At 35.7% G+C, this 25,865-nt stretch overlaps 2 protein-coding genes and 1 non-coding gene across 4 annotated transcripts; 1 reads left to right on the top strand and 2 right to left on the bottom strand.

The window, feature by feature from the left end:
• Nucleotides 1-364: 364 nt before the first annotated feature.
• On the bottom strand, nucleotides 365-1,839 carry LOC126964435 (probable 39S ribosomal protein L49, mitochondrial). The gene is made up of 2 exons (XM_050807539.1): nucleotides 1,674-1,839; nucleotides 365-865 (listed from the first exon to the last, which is right to left on the bottom strand). Exons 1-2 carry the CDS (start codon nucleotides 1,788-1,790, stop codon nucleotides 404-406), a joined length of 579 nt encoding a protein of 192 aa, XP_050663496.1. The 5' UTR covers nucleotides 1,791-1,839; the 3' UTR covers nucleotides 365-403.
• A 10-nt stretch (nucleotides 1,840-1,849) lies between these two features.
• On the top strand, nucleotides 1,850-23,834 carry LOC126980169 (uncharacterized). 2 transcript variants are annotated; one of them, XM_050829757.1, is made up of 10 exons: nucleotides 1,850-2,013; nucleotides 2,564-6,029; nucleotides 7,776-7,800; nucleotides 11,758-11,958; nucleotides 12,568-12,709; nucleotides 13,900-14,068; nucleotides 15,184-15,324; nucleotides 16,426-16,577; nucleotides 17,356-19,018; nucleotides 19,399-23,834. In XM_050829757.1, the coding sequence occupies exons 2-10, from the start codon at nucleotides 2,880-2,882 to the stop codon at nucleotides 20,023-20,025; spliced, it is 6,270 nt and encodes a 2,089-aa protein (XP_050685714.1). In that variant the 5' UTR covers nucleotides 1,850-2,013; nucleotides 2,564-2,879; the 3' UTR covers nucleotides 20,026-23,834. The 2 variants fall into 2 exon arrangements, with proteins under 2 accessions (XP_050685714.1, XP_050685713.1); XM_050829756.1 differs by having other exon boundaries at nucleotides 7,776-7,845.
• On the bottom strand, nucleotides 14,563-14,636 carry Trnac-gca (transfer RNA cysteine (anticodon GCA)). The gene has a single exon. It is a non-coding gene; the product is annotated as a tRNA-Cys (tRNA).
• Nucleotides 23,835-25,865: the final 2,031 nt, after the last annotated feature.

The following is a 25,865-nucleotide window of genomic DNA, read 5'->3' as shown; positions in this document are numbered from 1 at the left end:
GACTCCTAAACTAATGAACGGATTTTAATGGTGATTACTTCATGGAGTTTCATGCAGTTTGGTCCAACTTGAGAGATAGGGTAGTTCTTATTTCGATTTGGGACCCATAAATATTTTTATTTTCAATATTTGTTTTGTATGGACATATTTTCTATGAGAGAATTTAGTGACGCACGGTTTGACAGTTCCGCTGTGAAACAATTTCATTCTAACAACAGGGAGCATATTTACGAAATAATTTTTGATGTTTTGAAATATAAAACAGTTGTTTTTTACTATCTACAGAACAACGTCTGTCGGGGCAGCTAGTATATTATAAAATTGGACATTTAAACAAGAAGTTATATTAGAATAAAACAACAAATAACTATCTACCGAATATATTTATTAAAAATTTTAACATTTAGAATCCCTTAGAAAATGCCCAATCACGCAATGCGTTTACAAAATCCCCCTTGACTTCAATAAAACCACCCAATTCATGAACTCGTGTTTCCACATAGCGACAGTATTTATTTTTTAGATATTCTTTAACTTCATCGTTCATTAACCAAATATCGCCTTCAATTTTCCTTATGGCTGATACTTTCCTCATACCTCGAAAAGTAATGTCTAAATATATTGGTAGCTCATGGTTCCTTGTTCTCTCTATAAAAAAGGGCAAATTTTTTGCTTCATCTTTGGGGGGAATCCAACCAGACGGATACGACTCTTTAGGTGTGACTTGGGGAATAGTATCAAATGGTAGTAGTCTTTGAACGTAAGTCCATTCGGGGGGTTTCTTCACTACTTCAAATTCATATTGCTCCTTAATATGTTTAACCAACGGCGAATGAGCATAATTAGAATATTTTCTTGATGTAACCTGAAACAAAAAAAAAACATCTCAAACATATTCAAGGATTGTTTACCTTCTCCTTTCAAAATTGGATACAAGCCAAATTCAAATACAATTAGATATATATATACATATATGTATAGTGGGAGGCTCCTTTGAACAGGATGCCGGCTATGTTATGGGCTCCACAACGGCGCCCGTTGCTGCCGTGAAGCAGTAATGTATAAGCATTACTGTGTTTCGGTCTGAAGGGCGCCGTAGCTAGTGAAATTATTGGTCAAATAAGATTTAACATCTTATGTCTCAAGGTGACGAGCGCAATTGTAGTGACTATAAGCATTTTTGGGTTTCTTAAGAATCCTGAGCGGCACTGCATTATAATGAGCAAGGCGTATCAATTACCATCAGCTGGGCGTCCTGCTCGTCTCGTCTCTTACTGTCATAAAAATATATATATATATATATATATATCAATATGTCATGAATAAGAATTATCAAATTAATTCACAATTTATGGAATAATGTGAATGTTCATATAAAAACAAAATTCTAATCTATCCTTAAATTTATAAATTATTTAAAAAGCTTCTCAGCCACTACCGCCAGCCTCAATAAACAGCAGAGGACAAACTTATTGCATACAATTAAGTACACTAATGCTTAAGACATGAAATCAATTATGTATGAACAACTAAAATGGCACCTGAAAAATTAAGTGCAAATCAAAATTCACGAGCGAAACTTATTTGTGAGAGTGTACATCCATAGCACTGTCACATGTCGCGGTCAAAACGACATTATGACTTGTCGCAAGTTATATTAATTGAATAATTACCGATTGTGATGTCGGAGACAATTTTGAACCCAAATCTGCAGCGTTGTTCAAGATTCGGCAAGTTTTTCCACTTAAAATACGTGTAAAAGTGCACTGTGAACGCCACACCGTCGCCATTTTGAATAGCGAATAGAGCGATTGCTTGGTACAAGAGCAATAAGAACTATATTATTCGTTTCGAAGGAAACATTATGGCGGACGCCTGCAGACATTTGGGCTTTTCAAAAATCATTTTCTAAGTTTATTTGCGTGTTCTTATTGAACTTTTTTGCATATTATGGTGTAATTAGTGTTGAATTGACTGTTTATTGTGATATTTGACAGTTTCGAGGAATAAAGTGTGAGTATTTAGTAAGTACATAACGGAGGTGCGCCACGGGTAGGGAAATGATTTGGTGCTTTCTGTCTTTAGTCGACGCATACGCATCGCTCAGCTGTAGGTGGCGTTGCGGTCATGCTCACACGAACCATCAAAACATGAGATTTTCATGATTTTCCGATTGTAATTTTTGTTCAATGTTTGTATTTTTTGTAAACCTTATTTTACATTTTGAAAATTAATAAGCTAATGAATCATAATATGCTGTGAAACTATCAAATAAATTATAGCTTATACTTCAAATTAGTCCGGCAAGTGGGCGAGTACTTTGCATTGCTTTTGTTTATCTCGTACCACTAAGCACCTATTTAGTGTAAATTTACGTATTTTATCTTATAATTTACTTAAATGAACCAATTTTTCTTGTTTAGGAAACGAATTCGATATATAATAAACTCAAAATCAGTGAAATTTAATGATTAGACAATTTAAACAGAGACTTCATTAGTTGTTCATTATAACTTAGCAAGTTTTTACTTAGGATATTCATCTAAGTATGTTAAACTTTCAGGTTATTACATCATCGTTTGTAAATGTTATGAATAAATGACGTCAAGTGAAGTTTTGTTGGAAAAAGCTTATCAATCACACATTTTTAAGTACAGTGAAATCTGTACACTGAGAAGAACCATTTATATTTTATAGAGATTTTAAACCACAAATATAAGATAATTTCTATATTAAGAGAGAACATCAAACATTATTTACTTACATTTACTTAGGATTGTTTACCTAAGGACAATTATACAAGTGACTATATTTCATGAGCTAAAGGACCATAACCTAATGTCGAAATTAAAGGGCCAATACCCATCTAACATTCCAACATGAAAACTAAACAGCCCAAAGAAGAAACAGATAAGAGTATAGATGACGAACCTAAGACTAGAGCTAGAAAGAAAGCTTCAGACTTAGAAGAAACCAAATTTGGCCAAGATGAATCAAAACCCTCTCAGGAAGTCAAAAAAACAACTAAACCAAAAGCTGTGGTAAAGAAGAGACCTCTTGGTATAAGAAAAACAACAAATTTGAAGGGAAAGAAAACTATAATAAAGAAAAATGTTTTAAAAGCATCTAATAGAGGCAGACGTGGCAGAAAACCAGCAATAGCTCATGATAAGGAATCCATACAACTTATATCAGCTTCTGAAATTAAAAAAGAGCCAACTGACGATACCACACCAAACTCTAGGTCTTCCAGCCCTAGAACAGCTGGAAGGAAATCAAGACTTAGCTCTGATATGGTCATGATGAAGTCTGTTCTGGGAGACTCACCGAGTACCTTAGTCCTTGGTCCTCGCACCAGTCCATACTCTATGAGATCTGAGCGAAGCAATAGCCCTTCATTATTTGAAGGAAAGAAGTTGAGAAGTGGCAAACCGAGGAAAGTAAAGAATAATCTTCTTAATGAAGTTGTTATAAAAGAACAGAAAAAGAGAAGAAGACTATTATCAGATGCAAGAGCTGAAACTGAGACCTCTGAAGATGGTAAAAAATTGAAAAGGGGACGCTCATGCTCCAGAGATGGCAGTGAAATCTCGAAGTGCTCAGACATTACAGAGTCTGATATTAGCTTAAATGAAACGCTTAATGAGATAGAAACTAAGGAGCTCATTACAAAAACAGATAAAATAAAGACTGATGTAGATATAGATAGTGAAACTAATGTACAGAACTCAACTATTGCAAAAGTGCCTTCGCTTAATGATGAGTCCAAATCTGAAATCAAACCTGATGCAGAACCAAGTTCCTTAGGTAATGTGAAAGATAAAAGAAGGTTGAGCTTGAAGAGAAGCACTTCTTTAGATTCTGATAACAATAATAGTAATAGAATTAAGATAAACAATTTAAATTCATCTGATGTTGAACTCAAAATATTTGAAACTGAAAGTGATACACTTTTGGAGGCACGCAATAATATATTAAATTGTATGTCAAAAACATTTAACTCTAAAGAGGTGTCAAAAAATATTAGAAAGGCGAGACGAGGGAGGAAAGCTGCGGCTGCGTCAAAACCTGCACCAGTAGCGAAAAATGGAAGCATTGGAAATGATTTAGCTGAAGACAAAAATGAAACTGTAGATACACTCTCAAAGGAAATAAGTGACCTCATCAATGACTTAGATCAGAACATTGAATCTGATCATAATTCACCAAATGAAATCACAGCATCAACTGATCCAATGCAAACAAAGGCAGTTAGACAATTTTATGGACTCTCCAAACCTCTTGGGGATAATAACAGCATAGTAATACCTGAAACACCAGTTAAAGACAAGGAAACTGTTTTACCAATAACAGTTAATGAAACTACTCCATCTAAGATTGATGATAGTGAAAATATCAAATTACATTATGAAGAGGGCTCTTCTGAAAAATGTCCTGACAGACAGGAGGTTAGCTACAAACGTGGAACTATAGCTAGTATTGATAAATTAATGGATAGGCTTAAGGAATTTGAAGAGTTCGATAAAAGAAGACAGAGACAAGAGTCTGAATCAAAATCAAGTGACAGCAAATCTGTTATGGTCACTAATGATGTAGTTCTGATACCAAAGTCTGGTGCAGACATAAAACCTTTAAAAGACATCCAACAACCTTTGAAATCACCAGAAAAGATTATTGAAAAAGAAAATGTATTGAGTTGCTTTGAAAACAACTCTGCCATTTCTATAGTCAAAAGAGATCATGTGAGACGTTCTATTGATGTGGACTTACCAAATTCTGTCACACTCATTAAAAGGAATAGTATTAATGCTCGCAAAGAATCTACAAGCTCGAATCATTCAAGAGAGTCTGATGCAATAAGTATATTTGAAAAATCTCTGGGCAAAGATGTCACTTTAACAGAGATAAGGAAGTCTGTTGAGAAAGGTAATCCTTCAGCTCCACCAGTGGACCTACATCAGCTAGCAACTTTACATCCAAATAACCCAACACAAACTATAGGTGGAATGGTATTAGATTCTAGTCAAATATCGATAACTCCACGAAATATGGAACCAAAATTAAGTGCTAATGTGCAATTGACAAAACGAAAATCAAGAGATTCTGTATCTTGGCTGCCTTGTAGTTCAGGACCAGAGGTTGATGATAAAATGGCTACAATAGAAAAGATAAAGTCACCTTCACATGTTAAGAGTCCAGATATCATACCACCACATATAAAGAGTCCAGATTTTGTACCACCACAAATTAAGAGTCCCGATATTGTACCACCACATCCAGTAGCAATGAAGTCTCCTGAATCAACACAACCAATGGAGACTGAAGCTCTTGCACCACCTCTAGAGAATGTTAAAGAAATACCAGATAATATTGCTTTGACCACCGAGGTAACTAAATTAGAAACTGCCACAGAACCAGAAAAAGAAAAACCCATGTCTCAAGATCCTAGTGCAAGCATAGCTGAAGATGCAAAGACTCCAATAGAAACTCCAAAAATGGAGGAAACACCTGCTGAACCTGTAAAAGAAAAGAATCCTATGCCGAAAGAAACTACTGAGGACAACAAAAATGTTCTCATTACTGAAGTGAAGCAAGAAGAAACTAAGGCTAAGACTCCAAAGCCAAAGTCAGCCCGTAATTCCACAGAAAATCATGCTGGGCCTAGCAACATGCTCCAGGAAACTCCAGAAAGTCAAAAAAGAAAAGAGAATGTTCTCAGAACCCTTGGACTACTGACACACAAAGCTGCTAATGAGGCTAAAATAGAGAAACAGAGGGAAAAGGAGAGAATATATGGTCCGAATTACACTTTGATGGGAAAAGGAAAAGCTTCCAAGTCAGACTACACTGGGACTTTAAAGGCTGTTATAAAATTAAATAGGGGTGCTGGAGACCGAGACAAAAAGAAGAATAGAAGTTCTTTGAAGATGACCTTCCAAAAGAGCAAGAACCGATCAGGGAAGCCTCCGCTGGATGTTGGGGAAGCTGGCAGTGATGATGACTCTTACTACACCATTGAAAATCGAGAGGTATGTATATATTATAAATTTTCTTTACTTCTACATACTCATGAATATGGCTGTATACTCTCAATGATAAAATCTAGATATCACAATATTGATCTTCTTGATGCCAAGTGTCACTTTCAATGATTGAAGTTTCATGTTTGTTGATAATTAATTATTGGTGACAATGATAATTTTGTTGGACTTCTATACGAATTTTGTCCTGTAAGTTTTTTTTATTAAACTAAGGGATGAGACGAGCAGCACGTTCAGCTTATGGTAATTGATACGCCCTGCCCATTACAATGCTCCGGCTCTCAGTATTCTTGAAAAACCCCAAAAATTCTGAGCGGCATTACAATTGCGCTCGTCACCTTGAGACAGCGGAACATCCTGCTTGTCTCGTCCCTTATTGTCATAAAAAAAAGAGCCTACATGATATATCTATATGTAATCTTACAATACTCTATTTTAGGGTACGGTTGCCAACCCTACCCTATGCTTACCTCGAGCCACAGAGTTACAATATGCTACATTGATATTGATATTGCTATATTGATAAACAGAAATGAAAAGCGAATCTATTGTTACTGGCACCGATTTTGCTTGATGAGTCGTCAACAGTCAGCCACACTTGGCATTGGTTCCCTAGTATTTTGAATATTTAACCACTAGGCTACACACACAGGTAACAGGTAAGTGGGAGGCTCCTTTGCTAGATAATGGGGACCCCCAACGGTGCCTATTTCTGCTGTGAAGCAGTAATGTGTAAGCATTATTGTGTTTTGTTCTCAAGGGCGCCGTAGCTAGTGAAATTACTGGGCAAATGAAACTTAACATCTTATGTCTCAGGGTGACGAGCGCAATTGTAGTGCTGCTCAGAGTTTTTGGGTTTTTCAAGAATCCTGTGTAATGGGCAGGGCGTATCAATTATCATCAGTTGAACGTTCTGCTCGTCTCGTCCCGTATTGGCAAAAAAAATATGTATTCACGGGATACTAACCGCAACTACAGCGCGCCTATTTTGCGAGGTGAGCGGCTAATCTTGCCATCCTAACTCCTCAAAGTAGTTTACAAAAGCTCCGATGTCACGTGTTTGGCCCGGTATGTGGACACAGTCCTACACTTTTTGATCAGAATGATGTGTGCGGCCGTGTCTTCTGCCCCCTGAGGTCTTCAACCCACTCACTAACTTGCAGTGTTTATTATGTAGTTATTATTATATATTATATTATTATGTATTGCTTATTGTGTTACGGCTTCAACAGGGCCGTAGCTTGTAACAACCGTGCTAATAATACTTTATTTGTTACGTTTAAAAGTGACACGTTGACGTGAGAGAGTATGGTTTCAATCAAGCGTGAGCGGCACTGCATTGTAATGGGCAGGACGTATCCAATTCAAATATTTTTAATCAAAATAGGATAGGATTTGACATTACTTATTGAAAGTCAAAAACTACCAGCCATTCCCACACAGAATGCCTCAGACCTGAGAAGAACGGGCGCAACAAACTCTTGTTACAAAGTTATATGGTACAATTTTAAACTTATTATTTAATAGCCTGAGGGCGGTCGCTCCATTCTCAATCTGTGGTATCATTAAGAAAGTCATTTATGTTATAGTAACCTTTTTTAACAATTCTTTTGAATAACGTAATACTTTTGTTTTGAACATTTTCAAAGACTAACACAACTTCTCTTCTCTCGTCTTCTCTCGTCTTTTCTCCTTTACGATGATGTTGAATGATAGGTATTGTATTCTCCGCAGGTCACCTCGGGCGCTGCATCTGACGGTGGGCATAGAAAGACACATTACAGTAATCGCCTTAACACTCATGGTGTGTGGTAATTTAACTTTGCTTTTGTCATGAGTTTAACTTTCATAGTCTCAATACCGACATATCAGATATTGATAGTTTATTCGATTCGCACTCCAATCGTGGGTATAAATCATAAATGTAAATTTTCGTTAAAACTTTATTATCGGAAATTTAAACTTTAATTTAGAAAAACTTGTCAAGCTTTTATGTTTTTTGGGTTTTATGGTACCACAACGGTGCCTAATTCTGCCGTGAAGCAGTAATGTGTAAACATTACTGTGTTTCGGACTGAAGGGGACCGTAGCTAGTGAAATTACTGGGCAAATGAGACTTAACATCTTTTGTCTCAAGGTGACGGGCGCAGTTGTACTTGTAGTGTGCGCTGCTCAGAATTTTTGGGTCTTTCAAGAATTCTGAGAGGTACTGCATTGTAATGGGCATAGCATATCAACCATTGTACCTACATTATAAACCACTATATTTTTGGAAATACTGTTGTGAAATAAACTTTTTTTTATTAGTTTCTGCTACAGATGCTAGTAATAATATTAATACACACAGTCAAAATGTCACATGTCTTACTTTTGGTGCCTGCAGATAAGCCCGGACAGATCCGTAGATCTGTTTGTGGACAGCAGTTTTAGTAATACTAGCTGTTGATTTGCCTCTCGGTACAGGAAATTTTTATGTTCAGTACCGTCACAAAAAAAGAAATATATTTTTGCGTTGGAGCAGAAGTACCTAAATATACCACTACTTCAATGTACCTACAATGCCCATATGAATGTTTCCCTCATGACAAACTCTGGTATTAAGTCTAATTTTATATTAAACATTAACTATAGAAGTAGGAAAGCAAACCTTAACAAAAGTACCTACTTGGAATGCGCGGCCCCAACTAGAACATCTTCCCTACTAGTGTTCATTCACGTAGATTAGCGGCAGACGCCTGTAGGGATGTCTATTGTTGACATGGCATGTACAAAAAGTTCAGTGACTTATTAGAAATAAGCCTTTTTATTAATAAGTCACTAATCTATTAATTATAAACAAAATGAATTAACTATTTGTCGCTTGAATAAAAATTAATTTATTATTATATTATTATGATTTAATAACGAGAAACTGTCAACCCTAACTGCTCTGCCGGCACTCACGACGTGATCGCCGGTGAGCATCCTCTGCCCCCACTGCACCGCTTCTTCCCAACTATGTCGCCTATTCATCGCGAAGATGTTCTAATTTAAAGTTTTATAACTAACTTTTCTCTTTTTATTACAACGTCTAATCGCTTCTATTTCCGCGAATCATTTTGTTCTGAAATCAAAACCTCTTGATATCATCAATTATTCTGCTCTTGTATTTATGTAATTTTGTATTTTATGTGTAAATTATTTGTGGAACTAACCGCACAGTGCTCTTATTAAACTGGTTGAATTTTTATTGAAAAAAACATGTGTCCAATGTAATTCACACGTGGTTGAAGTGAAACCTCCAAAAATTGTGGCGTCAAATGGTCAGATCTGGTATAGTCATTTTAAGATGTGCATTGCGCATAAACCTCTAAACTGCATATGAAGTCCTGGTACATGTTGCTAGGATGACACATGATTTCATCCGCTATGAAAGACATTACTATCACCTCTACCATATTTATGTTCTCCTGTTGTTTATGAATGGTGGCTGAATCACATTTACCTGTTTGTGTCTACCTATTGTCTCGCTTTTTCGTTTCATGGAGTTTCAAATCACAACGATTCTAAAGAAGTTTCACTTCAATACCTAATTGTCAGTAAAATGTCGCGTCATGACATTAGTGCCAACGCAAATTTATTTCATTGGAATGCTTTCCTACTTCTACCTACACTTACTAACAAAAGAAAGCTATATTACTTGGATAAAGTAATATAACGACTTTTTAACCAGTATTCATTATTAATCTATAATTGAATTCAGGTATATACGTGTCTTTTCTGTTTTCTTAACTAGCTCTACCATTTTGCTGATATGTAGGTTAGCTTTTAAAATGTTGAATTCGTTTTTTAGGAAATTTTGTTATAACAAATTCCTATAAAATATTTTACTAAATGCACATAAGTCCATTCACTACGTGAGACGTTTTGGGGGTCGAGCCGAGTACCTATCACCCAATCTCAGAGTGGGGCCTCGGCAAATAAGAAACATGGGAAATTCTGAGACAATAATTGAGTAGAGAAATAATGGGTGTCTTAGTTATAAGTCTTAAATAAAAAAAGTAAGCATAAACTAGTTTTCATTAAAAATACTCATTTGGAAAAATCTCATGTGAGATTAGAGGAGAGGGATCACTTTTACAATATCTCACTAAGAGGAGAGGGACGGACGAAAAATTGCCAAAACGTTATATAAACTAATTTAGATTATCGCCTAAAAATAATTTATGGATGTAAATGAAAGTAACCCTAACAGATAAACTATAAGTGCAAATTATAACTGATACAAAATTATTATAGCAACACAGAAAGCTTTACAATATGGTAACATGCGGGTGAAGGTTAAAGGACATGCATGATTTTAATTTAAATGGTAAAGGTTATTAATAAAATAAGCCTTTTTTTATAACTACTAACTAATTTTTTCTTATAAATAAAACTTAAATGAACTTAATTAGAAGTCTTTTGACAAATGACTTCCTCTTTATCTCTATTATATTCTCTCTCTCTATTTCTCTCTAGCTACTCTCATCCAGTCTGGTCCTTCTATCCTTTTCAAATCGTCCTCCCACCTTCTAATCTGTCTACCTTTCCTTCGTTTCCGGTCTCTTGGATACCATTCTGTCACTGACTTTGTCCATTTCTCTTTCTTTTCCCTCAGAATGTGTCCAGTCCATTACCACTTTAGCTTTTGACACATCTTGTGTGCGTTTTTGAATTTTGTTTTGACTCATTTTTCTCTAATTTTGTGATTTTCATGATTTCACTCAAATACCAGTATCTTTTCCAAGTATTGCAAATGCGTCTATCTATTTTTTTCTTTTGTTATTTTCAGCAGTTATTACCTGTCCTAAATAGAAGTACTCTGTGACATATTCTAGTGTTTCTTGTTGTACCGGATGAGTTGGTCATGTTTTTTGTTTTGTACTTTTTAAAGGTTATCAAACAGATTAAATAACAGAAACCTTCGATCAGATAATAATTTAAGACGAGGGGGCCATAACTGTAGAGATGACGAAACGTACCAAGATTTATAGACCATGTATGAGACAGTTGGCTTAGCAATAACACCCGTTGGTTAAGGGTTAAGTCGAAGATATCAATAACTTGGTCTATTTGCCTAAGGTTTATTCCACTTTGTTCTGTTCAGCACTTTCTCGGTCCATTCTTTTTCCTGCCGGGATCTCCTTACCTTTTAAACTCTCTTGTTTTCTATACCTATCTATTGCATTAATTATTCTACTTTTGTATATATATAAATACCTCTATGAGATGTAACAATTACACTTAAAATCTTAATAGTTAAGTCTTCTATTTTCGTTTCCGTAAGTTTTTCATGCTTGTTATATTAGATTATTGAAACATTTTTAAAATACGTAATATTAAGGATTAAACTTTCATTATAATTATATAAAAGGCATTTATTTTCTCAAAATTGATTCCTTTAGAATTATTTTTGATGTCAGTTCATACACTACCACCGCTTCCGAAACAAATGGCGCTATGAGAGAGAAGACGCTCTCCCAGCATTATTTTTTTGCATTATTTTTAATAAAATATACAATATTGGACTGTCATTATTGTTATTGCTGTAAAATAATCATAATCTAGTCTCTAGAATATATTATATTCGGGATAAATATCTCGACATTTCTCCAATTCGAACCCAATTCCTAAAAGTTGAGATTTTATTTAAATTTTACATTCGTATATAGTCGTCCATATAATATTGAACTAGATGCGGAGTCCGTTCCTGAGCCTGAACCCAAAGAGACCTTGAAACTGGTGATACCGGAGAAGGCTTCATCGTTCAGCATACACCCGGGAAGGCTGTGCATGGATCAGTGTTTCTACTGCGGCGGCAAGTTTGGACTGTTTGATACGCCCTGTCACATTGCGCAGATGAAGAGTGGCGAACGGCAGAAGAAAGTGCTCGACAGTAAGTTGAATTCATTCATTACAAACATCGATCTTATTACACAATTATATTTGCAATGCAATGAGCTGGAGCCGGACAATGAATGCTGATTGGTCAGGAATTTATAAAAATGTATCGTATAGTTGGTCGGATAGCCTCTATGCCTATATCATAAAAACTACATTGGTAATTTATCGTACGGTAGAACCTCCTTTAAAGCGTCGCCTAGTCTAGTAAAGGTCATATGGAGCGCAATGCCAAATTGGCTTCCAAGCTGGGCGTCAGAAATAGAGCGCGGCAATACTTCAAGCCGACCCACATACTAGCGCTGTACAAAGCGCAGGTCCGGCCATATATGAAGTATTGCTGTCATCTTTGGTGTGGCGCAACCAACCATCAGCTCGATCCATTTAACCGCGTGCAACGCAGAACAGCTCGAATTTTCGGGGACCCAGTGCTCAGTGGTTGGATCACTTGGCGTTGCGTAGAGACATAGCTTGATTGTGTGTCTTCTACCGCATTTATCATGGGGAGTGTTCCAAAGAGCTGTTTCAATTACTCACAGAGCTTAAAAGAAGACTATAGTCTCCTTGAAATTGTGGATTAAAGGAAGTAAAATGTATGTTTCAGACGAGGAGAAGCTGACGATAGACAGTTGTCTGTGTGACGCTTGCTACAGACACGTGGATCGGCGTGCCAACTGTCCCTCATACCGGAAGAGGCCCTTCAAGTTGCCTGAGGCGCCTCTGCCGACCTCGCTGATGAACCCCACGTGAGTCTCACAAGTATCTGGGTGCCGGGTATTACCGGAACGTGAGACAGTCCATCGTAAGGGCTAATTTCCACTTTTCAAAATTGATTTCTTGAGACTATTTTTTGATGTTAATTAAATCACTCTGAGAGAGAATAAACAGCACAATATTTTGTGACAATAAGGGACGACATGCCTGTCCATTACAATACAGTGCCGCTAAGGATTCTTGAAAAACTCAAAAATTCTAAGCGGCACTAGAACTGCACTCGTTAGCTTGAGACATAAGATGTTAAGTCTCATTTGCCCAGTAATTTCACTAGCTACGGCGCCTTACAGACCGTAACACAATAATGCTTACATTCCTGCCTCATTGCTCTCAGCCTAGAGATCGGATCCAATACTTCTGACGTCATCTAAATATTACAGTGAAAATAAATATATGAAAAATAATTTTAAAATAATTAATTGCCAAATATCTTAAATTTGGCGGGAAGCGATGTGATTGCTTAGCTTTGGTCGCATCATAGACGCCACGCCCATACCTCCTCTCAAAAATTGGTTAATGCTGTCTTCATAGTTATAGTTGGGATTGTTGGTCTAACCTCTTTAAATGCCTTTTATTCTAACATATATTTAAATTAGTTATTTTCTATATATATTAAGATTCGTCCAGTGAGAAATAAAATCCACACATTTTGTTATCCCCGATCTTTTCAGGCCTAAGTCATGTCTTGGAATATTAATGGCAAAAATGTATTTTGGAAAAACTTTAAAATATTAGTGAGCAAAAATTAAAACGTTTAAATTTATCAATTTACGATGAGATTTACGATTCTTATCGTACTCATGTATGCACCCAAGAAGTTATTCTACTTTGGCGTAATAAAATAATAATCCTTAAAAAAATCAATAAATAACATGTAATTAAATATTATTAAATTATTTTTATACAATTGGAGAATTCTTGTCCGTCTGTTGTAGTTCAGTAGACATATGAGTTACAATAGGCTCGGCAGCTGAGGTATAATACAAATGGTCTACCAGTGGTTGACCAGCTAACGTCAGGGCGTCGAATTTGCGTGACGGTGTGCGCGCGCATCGTAAAAATTAAAATTCACTCTGTTAATTTTTCCTTAACGCGACTTAAAGAACTAACTTCAAAAATGAATGAACTGTGTGTATATGACGGTCTTGTACATTTATTGCAGGACACAAGAGAAACCCAGCAGCCCGCCGATGGAGGAAGAGAGCGAGGAAGAGCCGCGGGACACGACGGGTCGCCTGGCCACGTGTCACGTGACGGAGTGCGTGACGACCGCTGCCCACTCCATCCGACGCAAGTGGCTCATCAAGATGCGCTCGAGTGTCAACAAGCTGGTGGGTTTCTGACTCTAAACCTCAGCAAGGTCATATTCTTAGATCCCAATATTCAGTCTATCTCCTGTTGTGGCCTACTTGAGATAAAAATCGTAACTATCTATCTATATAATGGGATGACTTATAGCTTACCAGCGATGGAAGTTTGTATGGAAATTGCAATTCACGCGTCCCAATATAAGGCGATAAGAATGAATTTTCGGGTATATTGGGACATCTTCAGAGTATTGACAGCTAATTACTGACAGTAGCAGGTAGTTATTTATCTCTATCTGTAGATAGTATATGGGGAACGGCCGTTATAGGTCTAGATAGATATGACAGCTGTGAAAGCATCGAAAAAAAATTTAGTTTATAGTTAACCTCTATTTTGAGCAAAGCACGCACACTAAACTAATAAATTTAGCCTTTTTTAAACAATTTGTTATGTTTTTAAAGTGATAACCCTCATTTCTGGTATTAAATACACAAATAAAACTGAAACAAATTTTACATGAACGATGCGGGACTCGAACCCGCGACCTCTCGCGTTGCCTGCGAGCGCTCTTTCTAACTGAGCCAACCATTCGAGTGACGTATTTTAAAATCTTAAAATTATATATATATCTTATATAAATTACGTGACACGTTGTTTGTCCGCGATGGACTCCTAAACGAATGAATGGATTTAAATGGGAATTACTTCATGGAGTGCAGTTTAGTCCAACTTGAGAGGTAGGATAGTTTTTATTTCGATTTGGGACCCGTAATAATTTTTATTTCCAATATTTGTTTTGTATGGACATATTTTCTGTGAGAGAATTTATTGACGCACGGTTTGACAGTTCTGCTGTGAAACAATTTCAATATAACAACAAGGAGCATATTTTACGAAATAATTCTTAAGTTATGAAATACATGATGAGAAATTCATAAAAAAACAGTATTTTATTTATTATGTACAGAAGAACGTCAGCGGTCAGCTAGTATATATATATATATATATATATATATATATATATATATATATATATATATATATATTATTGAAATCTTAGCCTGTTTTAATCGGTTGTGTAGTATAAATGATCTATCTAATGTCAGTTTAAAATACCAAAAATGTTTTTTTTTTTCAGTTGAAACTGGGAAGTGACTACCCTGGGCTCCACACCATCCCCCTGTGCGCAGACCACTACCGCACCCTGTCGCCGTTGATGGCTTGCGTGCTCTGTCGCCGCCGGCTCACCAAACATCACAACCTGCACTTCATACACCACGTGAGTACATCAAAATCAAATCAAATCAAAATCACTTTATTCATGTAAGCCGAATCAAATAAACTTTTTTCTTTTAGGCTTAAATTTTGCTTTGAATAATCGTCAGTATAAATATTTATTGAAGTAGGCGTTATTTTGCGGAAATCAATGTCTCGTGCCAGAGTATGTCGATTCAACATCTCCTGAGGCTGCCTCGTGTAGATGCGTAACACTTGTCTAATTGTTTAAAGACAAATATTGGCGAAATTAACACTAAAGAAAACTCAAAACATTTGTATAATATAAATATTTCTTTTAAATTACTGAATATACCATATGTTTGGAAAAATTTGAGCTTGTGAGAAGAACAACTCAACGGCCACTCTTTTTAACCAAATAGAGTATTTTACAATGGCTGTAATATACAGAACAAGTTCGTTTGTAAAGTGCTGCATCTAATATATGAATCGTTTGTAAATAATATAAATGATTTCATAAAAAGTAATAAAGAATCCACTGTATAAATACAATATATCATCATTTAGACACAACGAAATGACACTTATAATTGAATGCCAAGTTGTTTTTTCTTTTTACATTTACATCCACTTCGCAAAAGGTTGAGCTTAAATGAGAAGAAGTGGCATGAAATTCATTGCCACTTTTTAAATCAACGTAGCTTCATCGTTGTACAAATCATTTGAATATATATATATATATATATATATTTCGCTCGTAAAAGGATCATCAACTGATAAGTTTGCAGGTAGAATTTTGTTTTCAGTAATTTTTTATGACAGTAAGGGACGAGACGAGCAGGACATTCAACTGATGGTAATTGATACGTCCTGCCCATTTCAATGCAGTGCCGCTCAGGATTATTAAAAAACCCAAAAATTCTGAGCGGCATTATAATTGCGCTCGTCACCTTGAGAAATAAGATTTTAAGTCTCTTTTGCCCAGTAATTTCACTAGCCACGGTGCCTTTCAGACCGAAACACAATTATGCTTACACATTACTGCTTCACGGCCGAAATAGGCGCTGTTGTGTCCTAGCCGGCATCCTGTGCAAAATAAAATAGCCTCCCACTGCATTCTTAATTTGATCCCGACCTGTTGCAGGGTTTCACGGAGCTAAATCCGCTGCTGAAGGAGGCTGGTGTCCCAGTGGAGTTCACCAGCCGACCCGTGCTGTGCAAGATGTGTCGCTACTACTGCACCCTGCTGCAGCGACCGGACCACGACAGGCCCAGGGCCACCAACTACCGCCGCAAGTACGTTTATCGTCTTTTACCGCGTTTATCACGGGGGGTGTTCCGAAGAGCTGTTTCACCTGATTCCTGCCTGAAATTAGGATACCAACCCCACCATCTGGATGTGTGGCGGTCCTCTACACAGCAGTTTTCAAGGAACTTTCTTCCACGTACAACAAAGCTGTGGAATGATATTCCTTGTGCGGTGTTTCCGGCACGATACGACATGGGTACCTTGCAAATAATAAAAAATAATCCACCCAGCATTGCTCAAAATAGAAATAAAACATTAACTTTTTTATCACACAAATTTTTCGACGTTTTCACAGCTGTGACATTCTATCTTGACGAGAGGTTTGTTTTTTCGTATGAATAACAAATGACCGCATAAGCGCCATAAGTACCAAAACAAATTCTAATGAACGATGTGGAACCCGCGACCTCTCGCGTTCCGTTGGAGTAACGTATCATTTATAAAATCTTGTATGCTTTGTTCACTCTCAGGTTGTGGCTTCATCTACAGTGTCTACTATACAGTTGATAACCTGCTCAACCCTCCAACCTTCAACATCGTTCATAATATTTTTTTTCAGTTTTATTTGTGTCATTAATCCCAGAAGTGAGGGTTATCACATTTAAAACATAACAAATTTCCTTATAGTTCTGTAACCGTGGTAATAGATACAATACATTTATACATTATTGTAATAATATCTATAATTTATTTACGAAATTACTTTTATTAGAAATTTAAAAATAAAATGAATAAGGACTAATCAAATAATTTCTCAACTTTTAGATTACTTCAAATATACAATGTCGAACTGCCACCCGAATTAGAGCATGAAATAGAAGAGACTACTGTATTACAAACAGATGAAACAGGTAAAGCACAAAAGAAGAAAGCAAGAACAAAATCGAAACAGAGAAAGTCCACTGAGCCAGAATGTACACCAGAAAGTGAGTCTCTCGAGCAAACAACAGAAAGTTCACCTGAGAAAGAAAAAGAAGAAGCAGATGGAAAAACACAGCCCCTAGAAGAAGATATAGAAAGTCTCATATCATTAAATAAAATCCCAGTTCCAGGAGCTAAGCCACTAGAACCAAACCATAGTGATGCATCTGAAAGTGAGATGGAGAAGCTAGCAGACTCAGAAATGCCTTTAGTACCACTTGATAAACAAACAGAATTAAGGTATCTTCTGCAAAAACAAAATAATCCAGCCCAATTTCAGAATCCCAATTTAACGCAAAAAAGTAAGAATATCCTCAAAATACAAAATGTTGGAATTCAAAAGGTAGGTCAACAGCAAAGAATTAGTGACAAGAATGCAAAACGTATCCAAAAAATAGGCCAAATTTTGGCGCATAAAGAGAAACCTGTTAGGACTGAAAACGAACTTGAAATATTTGATCCCGATAAAGCTAAAGATGTAACTATAATGAGAAATATATCATTAAATGATGAATGTACAATAGAGACAATACCCAACAAGAAGCCCGCAGACATTAACTTGTTGAAAAATAAATGGCATTCTTCTGAAAGCTTCTGTCAAGTCAAAAAGAATTTGAGTGAATTATCAAAGAAGTATGGCGATAAAGAACCTGTAAAGAAATCTTCAGACCAAAAATACTCGAACCCTGTTAAGAGACTGGAGACTAATCCATCTATATCAGTCAGGGAACTGTTCCCTGGTGAAGAAGAAATGAACTTGCAGTGCAATATTGAGTTCAATAATATAAAAGGAATAACTCCCGAGGGTTGGGAGAAGTGTAATTCTATGATACAGTATGACATTGAGACTAAAAAGCTATGGGCTGAATTACAAAGGCCCTATGGAAACCAATCTAGTTTCTTACGCCACTTGATACTGCTTGAAAAGTACTTTAGAAGTGGGGATCTTGTGCTAACTCAGAATGCGTCGCCTCATGCGGCTAACTACAGCAATTCAGTACAAAGTAGAATACGCTCGTATGACAATAAAGCACCTGAGCCTACTAGACCCCAGACAAGCCTTATCGAATTCCGTAAAAAACCGTCAATAAATGGAAAGAGTTTGCTCAAATCAAGTCAGAATTCAGAGAAGAAAACGTCCAGTCCGGAATTCGCGAAACCAAAGCCGAAGGAGAAAGCAAAAGCTAAACCTTTGCCACCAGAATTGATAGCTATTAATACTCCAAATGCTCAAGGCAGAAAGGTCATGCAGAATGTCTTGCATAATATCCAACAGCTGGTCAAAGGCGTGACAGCTTCGGATCCCACAGAAGTGGCCTCTGCGCCTCTCCCGCCTGTTAAGTTTAACTCACCGAAAGAGAAATCTCTCACCAACAAATTGGAGGCCACAAAAGAACCCCCACAGAAAGAGACCAGCAAACCCGACACATCTAAGAAACCTGACACGCCAAAGAAGCAGAAGGCTGCAAGCAAAAGTTGGAGGCCCAAGCTAATGCCAATTACTCAGGTGATACTTTACTCTCTCTATTTCAATAATGAAAATTTGAGTATTTTGTTTACATTGCTTCACATAGATCTAAAATACCAAAAAATCGGAAATAATTTTGTAAAATGATGAAGCTGTAAATTTGGATTTAAAGGTCTGATAATATCTTTTTCAAGTGTTAGAGTTTATGCTTTTAAATAGAGTAATTTTTGACTCCTTTTTTAATAAATCTCATTGATTCACATTTGTCCTTAAGAAATCTCAGTTGCGCCTAAAATGGACTCACAATATTTGTGTGATATATCAATGTTTTATTGGTTGAATATAATATCAACTATTGGTTTAATTGAGATGCTTCATTCAAACTTGGGTATAACACTAAAAGTATTTTTATATTTCAGGAAAATCTAGCAAAAATAGCTCGAGAGCCACTCAAAACTGCTGTGGATGGACACAGTTTACCCAGCTTGGTGCAAGTTCTCTCTAATGGCAATCGGTATCACATTACCTTTGAAGACTACAACAAAATGTGTATAATCCGCAAAGAGAGGCAACAACGGCTCCTGGACAAGGAGGCTAAAACCAAACCTACTGAAGAAAACACAGTGATTACAGAAATACAGACATCAACAATGCTTGGCAATGGTGGGACTGTAATGCAAAACATTACTCCAGATAATTCTGTGTTAAATGATACCGAACTACAGATAGGATCAAATGCAGCGACAATATTAAAGAATGTTGGATTGAAAAACATTACTATTGCTCCAATACCAGCCAAAACTGCCACTGTAACCTCGCAGATTCTGTCACCCCCTGTCAGTTCGCCATCAATATTGTCGAGCACATCAATCAAGATACCTCAGTTGGGACCCTCAGTGTCCATAACTGCAGAAAGTGTACCATTTGTGCCACCAGCATTACCGAAGATACCAAAAGCCTTGACAGTTATACCACAGACTATTGTAACAAGCCAGGCATCACCTGTTGTGACTACAGCACCATCCCAAACTGAGCAAAGGCCATAACGAAAGATTTACCTGGTCTTATAGCGACTAAATTTTCCTACCCGATAACATGGGGCCAGACTGTGATGTGAAGTGAAGGAGACTATGATTTGAAGTGAACTTAAACTGTGATTTAAAGTGAATTAAACTATTGTGTCGCATGTGACTTAGTGAAAGTTTCATCGCAATATAAAGTGAGACTACCAGAGGAGCCTTATATGTAAATATTAGTTTAATGGACTGATTGAGTGAGTGAGGAGGGATGAATAATAAAACCAAATGATATGAAGCTTATTTATTTACTATTTCGTGTAATATCATTTTGACGGAGCTTTGCCAAAAATCATTTCACTTTTTTCAGTTATTTTCACTTATAGCGCCTTGATCTAATTTTATCTTCAACTTTATTCATTTACTGCTTATAAAAACATATTTTGTGATTCAATTTATTAAAAATACCATGTATACCTGATAAATTGATTAAAACATGATGTTCACTATGAATAATATAAAGATATGTGTTTATATTACTATTATCAGAAAATTCCAGGGTTAAAATACATATATGTACCAATTGTTTGAAATGTAAGAATAAAATCATGTTTTAAAACTGTTTTCATTCAAAATTGTCTAGTCAGGATTGAAAATGCATTTATAATTTATTATGATTCACCTGGCTTCATATCATTTGAGTAGAGGGAGACAGATTATTTTTAATTTGTTTTTAACCTGCTATATATATTTATTGTATTTAAAAAGACAGTTATTGTACTTTTAAGACATGTTCGTCATTAATGCCTAGATGTTTATGTTGTTTCATTATTAATTTGGTGAAGTTATTTTGAATCGAATTCCAAACACACACAGATAAAAATGAATATAATTTTTTGGCAATAATTTCTAATCTATACTAATATTATAAAGCTGCAGTGTTTGTCTGTTTGTTTGTTTGAACGCGCTAATCTCTGGTACTACTGGTCCGATTTGAATGATTCTTTCAGTGTTGGGTAGTCCATTTATCGAGGAAGGCTATAGGCTATGTTTTTTTTTTCAAAATTAGGGATCCGTAATAAAATTGCTATTTTGTAACACAAGGTGTAAAATCGAAAACCTATTTTTGTGTGCGCTGCAAAAACTATTGACAATAGAACAAAATGATGTACAGGCTATAATATAGGCAATATTTTATTACTTATAAAACTATCGCGTGAATTATACTTTATATGGCAAAACAACGTTTGCCGGGTCAGCTAGTATCTATTATATACAGGTATGACACAGTAGAGAGTTGCGTGTCATGTATTTTCAAATATCTTCACCAACTTAGTATCTTTACATAATTCAACATATACACAGGCTCAATTTTGAACAGGATTTATGTTAAGGTAATAAGGTAAAGGAAAAAAATTAAAAATACTCCTAAAAGATTTTTGACCAATTGAAATTTTGTTGTATGCTGTTATTTGACTGTAAATTTATAATAGCTTATAAACAATGACTTGTATAATAATGTGTAATTAATAAACATATTTTTTCATTGTTAACATAATAACTGATGTTACATAGAAACTAATGAGTTTGTATGTAAAGTAACCAAAAAAAAGCAACAATAAAAATATTTTACAAGTCCCTCCATATTTTAGTTTTCCTGTTAGATCATAAGATTGTGGTAGACTGTGCATAACATGTGTGTGAAAGAGATAGATATTTACAATTATTTATATGTAAATGTCTTCAAGTATATCAAAGTTTGCTAAGCAAATATTCATTATAATATGAAAACTCAGACATAGGCTGATTAAATGGGTTCAGTTCTTCATTTTTTCAATGCAACATTTATATAATATTGCCCCATTATGTGTGGTCTATTACTTCCGGTCTTCAGATTGAACTCACTAAGAGCAACACACTGTGACTTCAGATCTTCATAAATAATTTTTGTCCTCAGTTTGAGCTCACTAAGACCAACACACTGTTTGACTTCAGATTGAGCTCACTAAGACCAACACACTGTTTGACTTCAGCTTTTCATATCTAATCTTTATATTTGGCCATTATTATTAGTAAAATAATTTCAAATGGTATTTACGTAGCTCTTAAAATCAATAAAAGTGAAATATACAATACAGTCTGTATTCAATTTATTTCATTTGTCGATTGAACGATTATAGGAAATAAAATAATTTCATTTGTATGCTATGTTTATTGCTTCTTAACTTATAATCGTTTATTTATATCATAATTAATTTAAATACGCATGCAGTTCATTAGTGTGATTCCCTGGACATTTCTAGAAAGTTCCTTAGTTGATTTTCGTTTAATGATTGTACGACCAGAGAGTTGTGTCGTAGTGCCTGAATGTCACATACATATTATGTAAATACACAAACATATTGGTAAGGCTCATGGTTGATTCATAAGTTAAATATTATATATTGTTGAGATAATGGATATTGTATTTTATTTTGGGTCTATATTGTAGAGTATGGTCCAATGTTACAATAAGATGTACAGATATTGTTGGGGTGTTGCTTCTAGACAATATGGCAACATTATTTTTATAATTTATATCACAAGCTGTATTCTTTGACCTCAGATAATTTATATGTCTAGATAGAGTCTCTTGCTGTTAGACAACCGATAAAAACAGGCCAGGTTTAATACTTTAGTGTGCGTGACAAGCTACGTTTTACACTCGCGATTTGTATGACACTGTATTAGTGTGCGTGAATTGCTCAAAATAGAGGTTGGTTCCAAACTCAATTTTTTTTCGACGTTTTCACAGCTTGCATAGTCTATCTAAGCGTATAAATGATATAAGTCTTTGACATGTTGAGTTACACAAAAATGTGTGTTTAAAACAAAGTGTGACAGTACATGAGAGTTTTTTCTTGCATTCGCGTGGTTTTAATTACAAGGTTTGAAAGTTTGTGGTCTTACCTTCGATTTGTACTTAAAGTAGTATTAAATTACATCGACTTGGGCTAAACCATGGTTACCAACATATTAAGAGTCTGGAATTTTATGTATCATTATCAAAATCAATCCGACATTTTATTATTATAAATAAGAACAATATATGAACTCTAAATGTTGTAATTTGGTGATTTGTAAATTTACAATGTACTTTTTGAAGTTATACTTCTTTAGGCGCTTTATGAAAAAATGATGAGAGTGAAATTATTAAAAGCGCGCGCATCACTGCAACACAAAATTAACAGGGTGAAGTTGGTTTTTTTCTGACGTTTGCGTCATTCGTTATTTTGTTTTGGTTTCTTATCATCGTCCATTATTAGGACAGGCAAAGGGTTCAAGCCCATACAGCCGTATTCATTATTTAATAATTAATTGTCAAAGCCATCTTTGCAAGATTATAACAAAATTGTTCTTTCTTAAAACGAATAGCACGAGGAATAAATCATTCTAATGATTTTTGCTTCGTAAGACCAAAGAAGTATAACTTATTGCGTGCATACCTAAGTACACACACACTTTTTTCATCAAATAAGATAATTATTGCCAAATCCCTAATATGAAAGTTGACTAAAAAAGCGTATTAATTTCCAAAATGTGAGTTTGTCATAGAAGCAATACACCTCGGCGTTAATAAATTGTTATATACTATTTTAGTACGTATTTATAAGTTCATTGGAATGTTATTCTGCCGTGGTCTGTCCATGAACAAAATGTCTGCCGCAGCGCCTGAGCGCGCGTTTTTAGTTTCTTCCAAAGATAGCGTTTTAGTTTACAAATATAATGGATTAGTTTAGCCCGGCACTGACCGTGCCCAAGGTATCAATTTGTCTAATAAACATATCTTTATCCCATTATATGTTTTGTCTTTTCTATACCCATATTTTTTTATCATACATCAGGTCAGTTTTTAAGAATTTTTTTATGACAATGTCATTCAGCTCATGGTCATTGATACGCCCTGCCCATTACAATGCAGGGCCGCTCAGGATTCTTGAAACCCAAATATTCTGAGCGTTACTACAATTGCGCTCGTCACCTTGAGACATGAGATATTAGTCTCATTTGGCCAGTAATTTCACTAGCTACGGCGCCCTTCAGACTGAAACAATAATGCTTACACATTACTGCTTCACAGCAGAAATAGGCTCCGTTGTGGTATCCATAGGTAATCTAGCCGACATCCAGTGCAAAGGAGCCTCCTACTGGAAGACTGCCTTTTTACAAGAGATTGTTTTATGGAAGAGGAGGAGAAACCAGCGCACCTGTTGAGTGATCACCGTCGCCCACATTCTTCAACTGCAGAGGGATTACAAGAGGTTACTGCAGTTACGGCTTTGCGGGCCTTTAAGAAAAGTGTACTTATTAAAGAACTTTGCTGTGCTACGTAAGAGAGTAATTGATTTTCTCAAAATTGATTCCTTTGTTATACCTTTTGATGTCGAATAAAGCACGGGTGGTGCTCCGGAACACATGGCGCACTAAAAGAGAAGAAACGCCAACAGGAACTCCCAGTATTTTGTTATCGTAATAATGTAATAATACTAATATTTTTAGAATAATCTTAATCTAGTCCCAGACTTCCGAGCTTATATATATTCCGTAATTGAGTAGTAGTAAGATTTGCAGCAGAGACATTTTTCAAGTAAAAACTTCTTCTGGGGTACCGCACACACATTTTTTCATAGTTTACCAGTGGGATGCTCCTTTGCACAGGATGCCGGCGGGTAGATTATGGGTACACCAAGAGCGCCTATATCTGCGCGTGTAGTAGTACCTAATGTGTAAGCATTATTGTATTTCGGTCTGAAGGGCGCCGTAGCTAGTGAAATTACTGGGCAAATGAGACTTAACATCTTACGACTCAAGGTGATGAGTGCAATTGTAGTGTCACTCAGAATTTTAAATTTTTCATGAATCTTGAGCGGCACTGCATCAATTACCACCATCTTACCACCACAAATTTTCTAAAAACCTAAACAGCACTATTATATAGTTTATGACAATCATATTTTTTGTCTCAAATATCAATAAGAAGAATAACAGTGGACGTTATTGTAGGTACTTAGAACACATGAGTCTAGTTACAGACATAGGTATTAAGTAAATGTTGATTGAATAGAGTTGCAATGAGTTTCTTGCCACTTCTCATTAAAGCGACACTAAATGCCAGCTACCTTGAGCGATATGAGTTCACGGCTTCCGACCCGCCATCTATGTAACAAAGCCAATATTTCCAAAATTCTTGCGTGGAAAACAGTTTATATGCTTACGATCATACTATTCATTACTAATCTGAATAAATATACCTACACAAAAAAGTACAAGCTATAAGAATAAGTTTTCTGAGAGTTGTACTAAAATAATGCGTCATGCCATGCCAAAAAACTTGTTTAACTGCAAGGAAAAGTAGTAGTTCAAAAAGGCTCTGGAGTGTCAACTATAACCAACAGCAAGCATTAGCAACCTACAAATAAGAGTTAAGGATATGTGTAACAGGATTAAGTAGTGTTAATAGCTCCCAATACTATATTTTCACCAAAAAACTTGTCTAAACACACCCTGTTTGCGGGTTTTCTGCTCACTCTTCGCCTTAAAGCTCAACCCTTTCCGAAGTGGCGCTAAATATAACAAAAAAGGAAACCTTTGAGCTTCATAAGTGTCATTCCGTTGGCCTGCATGAATAAATTGATTTTGATTTGATTTATTTTGTATCTTATAAAACCTTATAAAATGCCGTATTTCTAGTATTGTAAGAATGAAAATAGCTAGAACAAAAAGATGGTGATTTTTGTGAACATTAAAATAGAATAGAAATAATTTATTAAAAAAAAAACGTCACACATAATTTTGTCGATTAAAAAAACATCTGTAAATACTAAATTAAA

Source organism: Leptidea sinapis, chromosome 5 (genome assembly GCF_905404315.1).
Source record: "Leptidea sinapis chromosome 5, ilLepSina1.1, whole genome shotgun sequence".
Lineage (NCBI taxonomy): Eukaryota > Metazoa > Arthropoda > Insecta > Lepidoptera > Pieridae > Leptidea > Leptidea sinapis.
This window is presented reverse-complemented; position numbering and strand designations above follow the sequence as displayed.

What these genes read in the sequence shown, in the direction of transcription:
- LOC126964435 (XM_050807539.1), bottom strand. Translation starts at nt 1,790, where the DNA reads ATGGCGACGGTGTGGCGTTCACAGTGCACTTTTACACGTATTTTAAGT. An exon ending in TGTCTCCGACATCACAATCG is followed by an intron (nt 866 to 1,673) that starts GTAATTATTCAA and finishes TTTTTGTTTCAG; the next exon opens with GTTACATCAAGAAAATATTC.
- LOC126980169 (XM_050829756.1), top strand. Translation starts at nt 2,880, where the DNA reads ATGAAAACTAAACAGCCCAAAGAAGAAACAGATAAGAGTATAGATGAC. An exon ending in TAATCGCCTTAACACTCATG is followed by an intron (nt 7,846 to 11,757) that starts GTGTGTGGTAAT and finishes ATATTGAACTAG; the next exon opens with ATGCGGAGTCCGTTCCTGAG. An exon ending in GCTCGAGTGTCAACAAGCTG is followed by an intron (nt 14,069 to 15,183) that starts GTGGGTTTCTGA and finishes TTTTTTTTTCAG; the next exon opens with TTGAAACTGGGAAGTGACTA.